General features: G+C 32.6%; 1 protein-coding gene across 1 annotated transcript; it reads right to left on the bottom strand.

Annotated features, from left to right (window-relative positions):
- Positions 1-500: 500 nt before the first annotated feature.
- Positions 501-4,891, bottom strand: LOC25494324 (oligopeptide transporter 3). The gene is made up of 6 exons (XM_013603197.3): positions 4,241-4,891; positions 3,541-3,638; positions 2,136-2,708; positions 1,774-2,029; positions 1,463-1,645; positions 501-1,360 (listed from the first exon to the last, which is right to left on the bottom strand). Exons 1-6 carry the CDS (start codon positions 4,739-4,741, stop codon positions 746-748), a joined length of 2,226 nt encoding a protein of 741 aa, XP_013458651.1. The 5' UTR covers positions 4,742-4,891; the 3' UTR covers positions 501-745.
- Between the last annotated feature and the right edge of the window lie 10,508 nt (positions 4,892-15,399).

The following is a 15,399-nucleotide window of genomic DNA, read 5'->3' as shown; positions in this document are numbered from 1 at the left end:
TGATATTTCAACACTTCCATGATTTGTTATGTATAACCAAATAAAATCAACCGTTGATTTTCATCCACATTGCATATTCTATTTAGTGGAGTCAAATCCTTGATTATTTAGTTGGAATTTCTGAGTGTTTGGAATCTTTTTTGGAAAATAAAAATTGCATAATTTGAAAGTCTTATGAAACTTAAGTTTGGTGTCTACTTCTAGATATGTATCCTCCATAAAGGTTAGAAGTATTGCAGAGAGATCAAACTCTCCACTTTTTGCAAAATGCCCACAGTTCGTAACCAATTGAGGACACCAACACTTGTACCTTGAAAGTCCTTTATTTGTTTGTGATTAGATTAGATGCATCCCGATCCTTTTGGTATTATATTCTGTGTCAAATACAAAGTACGAGTGTCCTTTACCAAAAACCATGAATTTGCAATTCCATGTATCCACTTCTAGGTTATAATAAAGATCATGCGCTTTCAACATCAATTTTCAATTCCTAAAATGTATTTCAGACGTCAAACTTTGTTCCATTATCAGTTAACTGAATATATATCCATTAAATAAGGCAGGTAAAAAAAGACAAAAAGGAAAAGCCTCCGTGAAAACAAGCAAGAAGCATGTGCATAATAATTGCTAAGCAATTGGTTATTTAGTCCCTTCACCTTTTGGTATACTCCAAGCCTAACATGGTCCCCACCCCTAAAAGCAAAAACAAGTAAAAAAGAAAGCCTAAGTCAATTAGGCTTCTCTATTAGAATACAGGACAACCATCAACCACAATTCCAGGAGCAGTTGGACAAGTAGCCAACGGGCAATGGTCCAATTCAGTTCCCCACCATTTGAGAGTATGGCCTGCATTTTGCAGAGCAAAGAAAATCAAAACACCCATAAAAGCTGTGCCTGCATCAAGTGCCGCGGATAGAACATAATTATATTTCTGCCACCAACGTTTGTGGAAGCGGAACACAAAGTAGTTGAAGATCATTCCGGTCAATAGCCAGCTTGCAATGTTAGTTGGAGTTGCAGGTGGCATTCCAGCAAAACCATAAGATATAACTGGTATGTTTATCAGAGGAATCCATTTCTTGTTAGGGTAGATTTTGCTAAACACCCAAACAGGAACTGGCAACACTGCTCCAACCAAGAATAGCCATACAAGGTTTCGGTACAATCCACCTGGTCCGAATAGCCGCTTCGGTCCGATTAACCCCCATATAACAGATGCATCAAATGTCACTCGGTATTTGGGACAAGTCCAAGGACTATCATGGTGAGCTTTATCATCCATGCAAATGTCCTTAATGCTATCCAACATCCACCAAGCCACCGAAAGGTTCACCACTCCAGCAACTAGTGTTCCCACCAGCTATTTGGAAATTCAAAATAAATAATCATTAACTAGCAAGAAAGAAAGAAAAAAAAAGGATAACAAAAGAGTTCAAACTAGGAGATTCTGAGCTAAAAATACCTGTGCTGTATACATGCATCGCGGGGGAATTTTCATGTAGTGCCCAAGTTTAAGATCTTGCAAGAAAGAGAGTGCATGGACGGTGCTGATTCTCCCATAAATCTTAAAGAGCAAGTTTGCAATTGGTTTTCCAGGAAGGAGATACCCGATCATGAACTGTGCAATAATGTCATATCCAGGTTGCTGCAAGGTAACCATCATAGGAAACACTCATGTTAAAATTTCAAACTCCTATTGCTTTCGCCTCATTGCTTACGAGAAAAAGAAAAGTGTAGATTATAGGTGGCAGAAATATTGAATGGAGTTAGTACCTGGTTGGTAGTTGCTTGGATGACACCGATTGGGAGAGTTACAACAAAAGCTAAGCCAAAAGCAAAGAGCATGCCCCACCATGGAAGTTGCACATCCGTTTTCCAAACAAAAGCCATTACTAAGGATAGCGCCATGCTTCCAAATAATAAAATGAGGAACCACCATTCTGGTACTTGCTTATAAGCCTTCATGAGCCTACCATGCACATCAACTTTTACGTTACCCATTGCCGATTTACTCTGTCTCAATATGTCTCTGCAAAAAGGAAACTATGTCAGTATCACGTGTCTATGATTGCGATTCCTTAATTAATACATGTATAAGAAATAAGTTTATTCTAAAGGCTTTGTAAGCAGCCTACCTGCCATGAAATAATGCTACATGAGTGAGGGTCGCTGTAAATCTTGCGAAACCTGATCCAATAGACAATGCGAAGAGAGGACTAAGGTATAACTTGCCATACTTGTTGTATGCATCAATGTTAAGATCATATTCCTTGGTTAAGATCTTTGTCGTGTCATACTTGTGTCCACTTGACGTGAACAACTGATTAGAGAATATAGGAAACTTCCTAGCATCAAAAGTGTTAAACCTCCAGTAACATACGGGTAGAATTATATAGATGAACATGATAAATCCAACCCCAACATTAACAATGGAAGTCCACGGTGCAACAAGTGGGCTTCCATGATAAGCTGAAATTCCAGCCCAATCAAGTGTGAATGCACCAATTCCAAGTCCATGGTAACCTGATCCAATTTGTTGTGCTGTGATATTATGTGGCCATGCGTAGCAAATCCATGAGAAGAATGTTAAGACGGTGAAAAGATAGCCGGGGAGTGCATAATACAAGAAGCTAACACCCATAGCAATGAGGAAAAACTGCATCCTTGTAAAGCCTTTTGATGCTTTATTCTCTTTTTCATGGAGTGCCCTGTAGCATAAGGTTAATGATGTAATCAAAATCATATTAGAGAATAGAGTAATAAACAAGCAAAAAAGTAACTTTGACTAAGAAAATTAGTTTTCACTGTTGCATAAGTTCTTTTGGTTAAGATTCTATCCTTGCCTATTTGTTGTCAATTATACAGCCAGAGAAACATTAGAGAATATTTTCTTTCAATGTTGATATCTCTTGTCAAAGAGAATCTTAATTCTTACATCAACCGAACAACACAGCTTGTGATATGTGCCTTTCAGTAGTGAAGATGCGCTTAGTCCACGGCATATTTACAACTTTCAATTTGGTATAATGGCTGTTGTGCCCACTAAGGTTAAACCAAGTGTCTTTTTCAATAGCATATTTCAAACTAGTAATTACTAATCAATCACAAACTTCATTGGCGTTATCTTTTATTGATTTAACTACTCCATACAAGTTCTTTTTTATTTTTGCAGTAACAGTACTAATAGAGTTTATTAAATAAGAAAGTATACAAGTAAATTTCTGTATCTTTTGTTTCTTCATGCAATATATCATATGTATATGTATTCGTTGATTTTGCAAATTGGCTAATGAATATTGGATAAATGAATATTGTTTCTTCAAGGCTTTCATATTGAAGAAGTATCTTGACACACAACAACAATGAAATATGTGGTTACATTCAATTACTTTTATTATCTCAGTATTATTATCAATGTCCACGTATCAGTGTCTTTGTGTTGGTGCTTACTTTTAGAAATCACCAAAGGGTTATTGAAGTAAATAAGTCTGTACCAATTGAATAAAACGTAATATGGAAGAAAAGGGGAAAAGAATGAACCTAAAGAGAGAGACTTGTGCAAGGTTTGATGGCCACCACATTTCAACAGGGTCCACCAGATACCTCCTCAGAATCCCAGCCCATCCATAGCCCAATATCTGCAACTCAATTTACAACATTAAATTAAAATGAAATTTTAGTTAACAACTATTTAAAGCAGATTGATCACAGCATATTTTAACAAAGAAAGATAGGAAAAAATATATATTTTCCAAATTAAATTCACACTTTTTCGTCATCAACCAGAAAGAAAGAAAGAAAAAAAAAAAAAAAACAAATTCCAGATAGACTTGTAGATAACAAAACAAGTACTACAGACCAAAAAAAATTCAACACTGAACATAAAGTACACTAGACGACCACGTTCAACCTTCACGGGACTCAAAGACAAACTTCATCACCATCATTCAATAACCATTAACATATAAGTTATACAAATATTTATTTGATTTTGGGTTATACACCCAAACATAAACAATTGCCTGCAATTATAAACTAATTATACATTCTGCATCTTCAGTTTAATAATAATCTAACAATTATCTTTGCGTTTTTAATTTAACATAAAAACAAGGAAAGGAGAATTATTTTCTTTGACCAAAAAACCTTTGCAATAAATATTTTCCTCAAAATTAAAAATAATAAAATGAAATGAATAAATGTTTTTGACCAAATAGAAATAGAATGAAATAAAAAGAACCTGTGTGGTTAAGACGATGAATAGAGCAAGGAGAAAACTGAGAGATTGTTTGTAATAAGCTTTCATAATAGTAATAGCACCAATGGAGTAAGCATCACCACCACCTTGAGAAACACCACAGTTAGCAAAAATAGTGATAATAACATGCTCCTTCATATTAAACGGACCAGGATTCAACGTGAAACGCCACCGCCCAAAAAAGTTATACTCTTTGGTGGGAAGAGTGGCGGCCATGAACTTTCCGATGGGAAGAACAGCGATTTGCATGAGAATAGCAGAGATAGTTAGTGGTTGAGTTCTGAAAGTGAAGAAAGTGTTGAGAAAGATGAGTATGATGCAAGAAGTAATTCCAAGGAACCATGAACGGAAAGTCATGACTGGAAGAGAAGGGTCGTCGGTTTCAGGGACGACGAGAGCTACTTCTTCAATTGGACATCTGTCGTCTGGGGGAACACCGTTTGACGCTTTTTCAGTGTCTGGAGTTGGATTCATTGGCGCCATTGAAGATAAGAGAATAGTGAGTGAAATGAGAATGTGAGAGTGAAAGAAAGAAAGTTTCTCTGTTCTCTCTCTCTCAAACAATCACAACAAATTGTGAGAAAATTCTTGTTCTGTCAAATGACAGGTTGGAATGGAGAGTGTACTTGTTGTTGATTCACAATGCGTACTCTCAGCGGTGTTTGTTTATAAAAGTCTCAAGGCTTTCATGTGAAATCTCCAAAATGCCCCTTAAAATAAATCCTCATTTTAATAGTATTAGTAGTATATCTAAAACAGTCATACTCTTTCAATGTTTTGAATTACAAAATATCAACAATGTCCCTTAACATGACATGTCACATAATCTTTAGCCATCTTTTTTTACTCTTTTAAAATACATGTCGTAGTCAACCACTTCACTTGAATTAATATATAACTTTGATCATTGATATTTCTAGGTATCTACACTAAAAAAATTATTAAAATTTATTTAAAAAATATTTAACGAGACAAAACAAACATTTTATATGCTAAAATTTATATTTATATATAAGCTAAAGAGTGGGATCAAGGCAAGTTATATGAATAGTTCATATCCTAAAAATACGACATGTTTAAGACCAAAATAAGTTATATTAACCGTGTATATATTTACAAATTCATTTTTGTAAACTTAATTCAGTTGATAGAGACGTTACACAATATATGTATGAACCATTTTCAAATGTTGATACCGAACTTTTTTTCTTTAGAGTGATTTTTTTTTGTTTAGTGGTTATAGCTCATACAATATCTTTTTTAAGCTAAATTTTTATCCATTGTGTTGGTAGAAAAATATATATTAGCAAATTTATAAAAATAAAAAATTAGAGATTATTTTGAATTATGTACAATTATGAGGAAATGAAGGAAATATTTTTTTTTTTGAGAGAAAGGAAAGGAAAGGAAAGGAAAGTCAGAAAAGGAAATATTGTTAGCCAGCAATAAATACGAATTGAAGGGTGTTCCGGCGTGTGAGTACAAGTGGTCAGAACAGTATAACACACTTCTCCTTCTATTTTCCGTCGTAGGTAGCTGCCACGTCACACGGTGGGACTGACATGGCAGAAGCTCGCGTCAACTCATGGAACCGTTATAATGCCACGTCGACACGATGGAGCTTACTTCATGTTCTCCGCATCAAATTTTCAGTTTAATCCACGCTCATACACATGGACCACAATTAAATCACTTGCAATTAATCCTGCATATTTTGTTTACCTTTTGACTTTTCACACTTTTAGTCAACAAAAATAAAAAAATATTGGAAAATCTTAATTTAGGATTTGAGATGCTCTCTTTGGATAATCAAGGAAGAAAAAAGAAAGATTGTTGAAAGAATGAAAGTGAGTAGAAAGTAGGTGAAAAATCGAATAATTATTTAGTTGTATAAAGAAAATGAAAGGAAAAATAGTTATATATTTAGTAAATTGACATAAATATCCCTATATAATAGATATAATATTTTAAATATTTATTTATATAATTTATAGACATAACGTTCTCAAAAACAAAGTAACTTATAAGTATATTATATTATTCCTTAAAAAAAGTATATTATATTATTAATTAGAATAAAAGAATGGTAGACCGAAGTGACGTTGAGGGAAGCATATATTAATTAAAGGAGAAAAAATAGCATAGATAATATGCTTCAATGGCCGTTTTGTAATTTTATCACACTGGCCTCCATTCCCCATGTTTCTTCGCATTTTGGAGAGGAAAGGTTTCTGCGCACGGGGCCATCAAAATCAGGCTTTCTTTCCTCACTGACAAGGAACCAAACGATGGAAACACGTTTCTCAAGAAACTTTCTATCCCTTCTGTCTTCTTTCCTTAATCTCTATATTGTTCCAAACATAGTCTTAGGGATTTGAAATTCAATTTGTGGATATTGATTTTTAGTTCAGGAAAGTGAACATTTTTTACTCTCATTTAGGTCTTAGTGACACTTCATATGTCATGTCATTGTAAAACTTGTGTCACATCATCACTTAACATAATTATTTAACGTCACAGACTAAAACTATAACAAAAGTACACAGTTAGGGAGTCAAGGACTTTTGTGACAGCGAGATGAAGAGTTAGAGACTAAGATGGCAATTTGCTGAAATTAAAATTAGGATTATTGCTAACAAGTGCCCTAAATGCATTGTTTAAACATTTAAAAATAGCAACTTTCTCCTTCGTTCACTGAGGAGAGGTGGTTTTAGGTCATTTTTTTGACCTAGAATCACCCCTCTACATCTTTTTTCCCCTTCTTCTTTCAATCTAAATAAGTGGTTTTCACATCTATCAAGTTTTTTTCTTGTGTTTTTGTGATTTCGTCGTTTAAGTGCGGCGTTTTGTTGTTCGTCGTCTTGTGCGGCGTTTAATTTTGCGTCTTGTCGCAGTGTTTGTTTAGTTCCTATTGGAAGATCTACATCAGTCAATTACAAATTCAACCAATGATTTGGGCGGCAACGTTGCAGATCCAGAAGCATGGGTATTTCGGTGACTTAGGTTTTATCATATTATTTGTAGGCATTTTGTCGTTGTATGCTATTAACTTGGATGCTGTGAGTTTGCTCGCAGATTCACCCTTTACGTTTTTAGCGATGTTTGTATCTGATGTACTCTATCGATTTGAATGAATGAATATCGTTTTGTTTTTGTAAAAACAATAAAAACTTTTACATTAGAAATTGTACCGTTATGACTTTAACAAATGTTTGACTTATATTTTTAAGATATAATTTTCTTATGGGTTCCTTAAACAATGATCTTTGAGCATTTGTTTAAAATTAACATTCTAATTTTTTTTTTTTAAATTATTGGATGTTGCATAAGAAAATGTACCATTGGAAACAAACGGTCCCAAAATGCACTATGTATCCTCAACGAAAATTGTATTTTCAACGTAGATTGTAATCTTTTTTTATAAGCTAATAAAATTTGATTGAAATAAAAGGGAAAAAATTACATACATGAGAGGACAAACAACATAACCATGGAGAACAAAATAAAAATAAAATAAAAAAGAAACTAAAATAGAAGTTACATTAAAAAGTGTTAGATTCAACATAAGAAAGAGTATAGTATGCATTCTTACATTTAGGAGCGGTTTTATCCATCCGGTGAGTCTGAGCACATGTCCGGACTCAACCTATACTTTTTTTTGTATTACGACAAGAAATTTTATTTGTAATGATAGCCGAAATCCGTCATTATAGGGTTAATTTCCGTAGCTAAATCCGTTTGTCATGTCAAATGGTTGTCACTCTATGTTTTACATCTTTACCTATGGACAAAACCGTAGGTAATTCTAAGGATACAATTTTAAAAATATTAAAGACCGCTACCTACGGTTGCAGCTGTCAGTAAAACTTATCATTGTTTTATTTTATTTTATATTTTCTATTCGACTATAAATTTTAAAAATGAATAATTTATAAAATTACCACTAAAATTAATCAATCAATATAATAAAATATTATAATCAATATCATTGAAATTTGAAATTTATTACTATAATAAATTTTTAGAATAAATCCTTGAAGTGACTATAATTCTCCTAACAATAAACTATTATATGATTCACCCAAACCAACACTCATTACTCATAGAAATACTCAATACTTACATAAATCAAAATCTATATATACAACTCATTTAATTTACGACAAAGCTAAATTAATACCACATTTTTTGTAGCGAGTCATAGAAATGCCAACGACTTCATGAACTAATGAGAACCAATAGATTCCTATGCTGCACAAACAAATGAATTATTCACTTCTAGAACATTTAAATCAACCTTTAAATCCAATACCCTCTTCGTAAATTCAAGATGCTCGTTTGAATATTTACGGAACAAGCCGAAGAGAAGATTATTAGTATGACAATACTCATTGGATGTTAGAGTCATGTTGGGGTTTCTTGATCACCGCAATACCAGTTACAATACCTATTATCTAAGGAAGAATCCTTTCAGTATACAAGTCATTTATCTCATCTTCCTCCACATAAGATCACGTAGTTAGTCATGCTAGTTAGAGACCTAAATAGTCATAGATAATTATAAAATGATATTCTTTCGAATGAGATAAGTGAATTTCTAACATATACACAATTCCCTTTTCTTCTAATAATTGAAGAAATAATTTGAAAATAAAACGGTAAGTACCAAAATATATAATAAATCAAGTTGAGATTGATACAATTCATTTAATTAACATCTTATTCATTTGAGTTTGATTGTGTGGTAGCATTATAATCTAGATTAACAACGTGTTTATCTTGTCATAGGTTTCTTACCTCTCAACCAACTTTTATGTCACTTTTGAACCTCACACAGGGCTATTATTTTCTACAATTAAAAATAAATTAAAAATTTGACAAAAAAATAAATAAAATTACTCCCTCCGTCCCAAATTGTATGTCACTTTAGAAAAAATATTTGTCCCAAATTGTATGTCGCTTTACAATATCAATGAAAAATTAATGTTATTTTTCCTATTATATCCTTAACTATTTATTACTCTCTCTTCTTTCAATTCCTTCATTTATCTTTCCCATATCATTTATTGAGGACAATTTTATAAAACAACTCATAATATCTCTTTCCCACATAATATTAATTACATTTCTTAATATGTGTGAAATGCCCAAAACGTCATATAATTTGTGACGGAGGGAGTAGTAGGCAGGGCCGTCTTAACAAATTCATAGGCCCGGTTTTAATTTTATAAGGGATGCAAAAAAAAAAAAAAATCTGGGCCCCAAAAAAATAAATAAGTTATTTAAAAAAAAAAAATTAAAAATCACACTTTGGTGGGTTTAGAACACATGACCTCACACTCAACAAAAAATGGCCACGTCACTAAAGCAAGCTATACAGATTGAATAAACTTACTTTTAATAGATATATAATCATTATTTTCGTATCTTACATATTAAAAAAAAAAATTTGAACCCCAAAAAATTGGAGGTCCGGTGTCGTCGTCCAGCCTCGACGGGCTATGGGCCGGCCCAGGTAGTAGGTTATTAGTTGAAGGAGCACCCAAGCGTGTGATTTCACGTGCATGAAAGAGTTTGACACGCTGGGAACAAAAGCTGAGGTGGTGTAGTACGACACGTCAGAAGAGGTATTTCAGTTTAAGTGGTGACGTGTCATTGTTTGTACACATCACTACCACATAGGATAAAAGTGCAACATAAACTTTGTTGATTTTAAGCTATTCTAAAATACTAACACGTGGAGAGACATAGCAAGTTTTTGAAAGAGTGATGGGGTAAGTAAGTGACTGCATGCATCATCTTTTCCTTTTACAAACATTTAGTTAGCTTCAATTAAATTAAGATAATGGATCAATACAGAAAGTAGCAACATCTCAGTGGCTCCTGCTAGGGCAAACAGAGAGCTATTACTTGGTGATTCAACGGTGAAATATAAGTGCCGATCATAGAAGATTAATAAATTTGGAAGACACAGCCCTAATTAGGACAAGGAAAACAAGAGCTTTAGGCCCACCATATTTTGGTTTAATATACATATTTTTTTAAGATTTAGTTTAATACTCATGTAGGGTTTTGGTATCTAATAATTTATATTTTTAAAAAAAAATATATAAACAAAAACTATGTGGCTTGGCTTCGTGGTGCAAATTATGTGACTTAGTACATATAAAATTTGGTTTTGTCTTTAATTGAATAGGATTGAAAAAGATATTCACATTTGATGTCCGATAAATTTTGAATAAGATTACTTCTAAAGCATGAAGCTAAAAAAATGTTTTTGGTCTAATGGTTAAGAACCATAATTTTGATCTAAGGTTGTGAATATTCAAATTCTAATGTGAGACGAACATGCAAATGTTACTAGTTATGTGTTATGTTAATTTTTTCTCATTCAATCAAGTTTGAATTTATGACCTCTAACTCTTTATCTTTTAAGTCAAATAAGTTGAACTGCTTAAATCTCATAAGAGTTGGTCAAGATATAACAACTTTGATGAGATTATAATACTTCTGCATGTATGAGTATGATCGGTACTTATTAGATTATTGTGTTATTTTTAAGTTCATTTGAGTTGGTATGATGATATTGGTTTATGACTTGGTAATATGCTTCTCGTTAAGGTCACATAATTTATTTTGTGTTGTTTATGATATTGTATTCTCTATAATTAATGATATGTTAAAAATTACAAGAGTGCATCATCAAGATACGGTACTCATTACTCAAGCTATTACTAGTTGAGACTTCATTTTTTGGATTCATGATTATGATATAAACCCCTATATATTTAGTCAGACATTTTATCTTAAACCTATCACCTAGAAAAGGAGAATGACGAGAAAGTGACGAAATAGTTATATGTTTAAGTATAATACCATTAATTATAAAAAAAAAAAAAAAATTATGATATTCCACACTAAAAAACATAAAAGAACAATATTTTCCACATAAGTAGATAAAGAAGTGAGAAAAGGGAAAGGAACGTGTTTGAAAAGTAAGAAACAGAACAGATTGAAGACGACCAATGATTGATTTAGAACCGAAGGTTGATGGTAAAGTGGTGGGTCCCATTCCAATTCCATTGAGAAAAAAAAACAGAGAATTTCTATCCGCAGGCGTTGACGGAAATACTTGTATTGTATGTGCTTCAAACTTGTGGAGTTAAGTAATGTGCATCACTACAGGTGCTTCTCACCCCAACACTTGGCTCTATTATCTTTACTTTAGAATGCTTGCTTGCAGCCTCTAATGCAACACCATCCAACTTTTTTCTTCCTTCAACAAAATACTCAACTCAAATTAACTGAACTCAAATTGGAGTAACATTTTTGTCAAACTTTAAAGTTAGTTGAATGATCCTTTAGTAAAGGAAAATGATTATAAAAATAGGCGTTTTTTGATTGATTGAGTGATGAAATTAATTATGGAATACAATATTTAGAGACAAAGTTAGTCCTATTTATGAAAGTATTGTGGGTTACGACATCTAGCCTCAGTGGCCTATTTTTGTGGGTAGTATGTGATTATTCCCATTGTTATGTCTACGTGATGCCCCACGTTCGGCTTGTTTGTGCGCTTATCCCCCATCTTGTGTTGTAAGACAAAGAGAATAATCGTTCCAAAACCCTTACCATATAAATGGGGGAAAACTGATTAAACTTTGCCGAATCAATTACCTCGACAATAATCTTGATTTTTTCGACTAATTGTACTGCTTAATTAGCCTTATCATTTGGTGACCTCCATGGTAAGTTGTTTACTTGACTAATATTTGAATTTGTTTTTTTAGTCGGCCATCAATCCCTAACATGTACATGTTCAGATTTCCATGTGTGTGGATCTTCAATTCCACAAAAGTCTTTGTCACCTGACCCTTAAGGGAAACATTCACCGTTTCAAGCTCAGACACCCCGAAGACACCCTACTCCACCTTCAGCTCAATCATCCCCGCCACCACTAGAGATTACAAAAGAGGGGTTAAGTCGATACTTCTTTGAAACAGACTCCCAATTATGGTTTCCTCATCTACCAAAGAGGATATAGACAAAATCGATGCAGAAATACGAGGATAAATTGTACTAACATGTCTAGATGAAGTGGCGATCATAAAGACATTGTTATTTCAGCTAGGAAAAGTCGATGAAATACCCTCCCTCTACAAACAATCTTCGACCAAATAACCTTTACCACCATAACAATTTTGATCGCATATATTTCTTTTTTACTATTTTGCCCTTAGTAAAACACAATTATTTTGTAAATTTAAATTTTGAAAATATACAACATGAATACTGAAATCGAAATTTGAATAAATTCAAATAATATAGATATTATTATATTCCCCTAAAAAAAAAAAGTTATTACTAAATTGAAATTATCAAATTAAATATAAATATAAAGCACAGTACTATGTGTTTGTAATATAAAAACTTTGGTTTAATATTGATTACATATATGTATATTTGATTTTGACATAATTAAATATTCATTGATTAAAGTCAAGAATGGATTCTAATTGAAGTTAACATTGAATTTTGTTGGAAAAAAATGTGTTTAATATTACCCTTTTAAGAATTTTGATAATAACAAGGTATTAAAAATTATCGATTGGATATGCTAATATTTGTTCAAGTGTACATGACCATAGACAAAAATTTGACATCTTAAAAAGGTTCTGGAAGAACAAAAGAGAGCAAATGAATCAACAAAAAGAAAGCTTGAAGCGTCTGAAGAAAAGTGATCCTGAAGTAAAAGTGCTTCTGAAGTGATGACGTAATCAGAAGCAAGTTCATCAGAAGCAAGATCACCAGAAGCTGAAGTTCATCAGAAGATGCAAGACTTAAAGCTTCAAAGACTGTTCAATGGATTTAATCTCGTCCAAGCATTGCAGAAGACTGGAAGAGTGAAGCAACGACTATTTTGAAATAATTTGAAGGCATTGGATGTTTGTTCTTCAAAGAGCGTTGACAAAGTACAATTGTCTAAAATGTACAACTACTATCTCCACTACTCAATATGTGTCTCTACTACAAGACAAGGATAACAGCTCTGCCTACAACTATGTTCCCTCTCAATTGGAATGGATTTGAAATTGATCTTTCATAGGACAATAACCATATCAAGCAAAAGATCATTGGTGATTGATCAAAAGCTTCAAACGACTCTATTTTGATGTGCTGACAAATTCACAACGTCTCTTTCACACCTCTATATAAAGGAGTGAAGACTTAGAGATTGAAAAGGACTCAACAACAATTTAAAAAGTGCCAAAACTCTGCTGAAATTGTTCTGCAATCAAAAGTTCATTTAGAATTTCTTAACAACTTTCATATCTTAGAAATTCTAGAGTCTTAAGAGTTGTATCTGATTTGTATTGTGAATACCACTGATTGTATATCAAGTGTTCAACCTCAAACATTTTTCTTTGTAATTCTGTTTGAATTAGAAGTCTCTTGCAATTGTGCTTGAGCATTTGAAGTCTCTTGATCGTGTTCAGGAGCATAGGAAGTCTCTTGCAGTTGTACTTGAGCAATTTGAAGTCTCTTGCTAGTTTTAGCAGTGAGCAATTTTAATCAGATATTACATAGTGAACTCTCATTGGAAGTGCAAGGGGGACATGACTGACTTCCGGTTTGTGGAAGGAATCTGTATAATTGTTTTGTGTCTTTCTTCTCTCTCTCTCTCTCTCTCTCTCTCTCTCTCTCTCTCTCTCTCTCTCTCTCTCTCTGTTTTTAGATTCGCTGCATCTAGTCCTGAACATCACTTCAGAAGTAGAACTCTATCTGCTTCTGATAAGTGTTTTCAGCTTAGGAGAAAAAGAAGAAAAAACCAACACAATTCAACCCTCCATTCTTGTGTTTTTCTCACCTTGAGAGTTTTGTCTCTAGATTGATATTTAACATTTTTTTTAGTAAAGATAATTTTTAACAATGTTTACCATACTTTTTTACATGAATATATTTAAGCATACGTCACTTAATATTCAATTCATTTTTAACTAAAAAAAAATGAATAACAAAAGAATAAAAATCACCTCAAAAAAGGAAAAAAAAAAAAAAAAACAAAAGAATGCAATTGCCCAAAAGAAAAAGGTGAACACAATGATACACTTTGAAGTAGTACAATTACGTCTTTATTCGTCATTCAATTATTCAATGATAGGTCATGTTTTTATATTACTGTACCCAATCTATTTCAACAAAAAAAAAAATTAATGGTACCCAATCAAACTTCAGATGATTTAAAAATTTACCAAAGAAAATTAGTAAATGGAAATAGCCTGATGTGATATCTTTTGACTGAAACCTTCTTGAAAATTTGGCTGTACATATATGGATAGGAATTAAGATTCTGAGACTCAAATTCAATCATTAAATTGAAAAAAATTCTCTGGTTTCACACTGATTGCCTAAATAATTGTCCCAATCCGTAAGGCCATATACTATGACCTCGCACCAACCACGCCAATGGACAACTTGGGGGCTCGTTCACCATGGGTCTTCTTCTCCATTTCATTTCATTGAGTTATACTCAATATGTTTAAGTGGATGGAACATATCATATTTCTATTTTATAAATGGTATTAATATTTCTTTAATTACCCACATCTCTTCTCTTTTATATGTAAATAGAAGGAGTAAAAAAAAAAAGTAGTGCATGGCATTTGAATATATTGTTATAGAACTAAAAGGAGAAAGTGCCATGTACGGGTACGAAAAGATATGGGACAATGATTTTATTTTTTTACAAAGAAAATAAATGAATATTATTATTATATAAACAATGTATTCACAACAAAGACTAATTAATATCATGTTTGAAAGTGACAATACTATTTTATAATGTGCACTGACCCGTTTTACTTCTGATATAAAGAGTATGTTCATCAAGATTTTGAGTTGTTTAAGAACCTGGTTGAATGTTTTAAATTTTTTAAATGCATTTTATTTCAATGATTACGTGTTAAAAAAGATGGCAAGTCGATTTGAGGAAATGCGTTTGTAACTTGGTTTTTTTTTACAAAATAAGAGAAGCTTTTTTCTTCTTCTTATCAAGATAAACTCTTCAATTTTAATTTTTAAGGTTAAATCTATAGTAGACGAGTCTACTGTGAGGGGTGCACACTGTGGATCACAACACG

The sequence above is a fragment of the Medicago truncatula genome, chromosome 4 (assembly GCF_003473485.1).
Source record: "Medicago truncatula cultivar Jemalong A17 chromosome 4, MtrunA17r5.0-ANR, whole genome shotgun sequence".
NCBI lineage: Eukaryota > Viridiplantae > Streptophyta > Magnoliopsida > Fabales > Fabaceae > Medicago > Medicago truncatula.
This window is presented reverse-complemented; position numbering and strand designations above follow the sequence as displayed.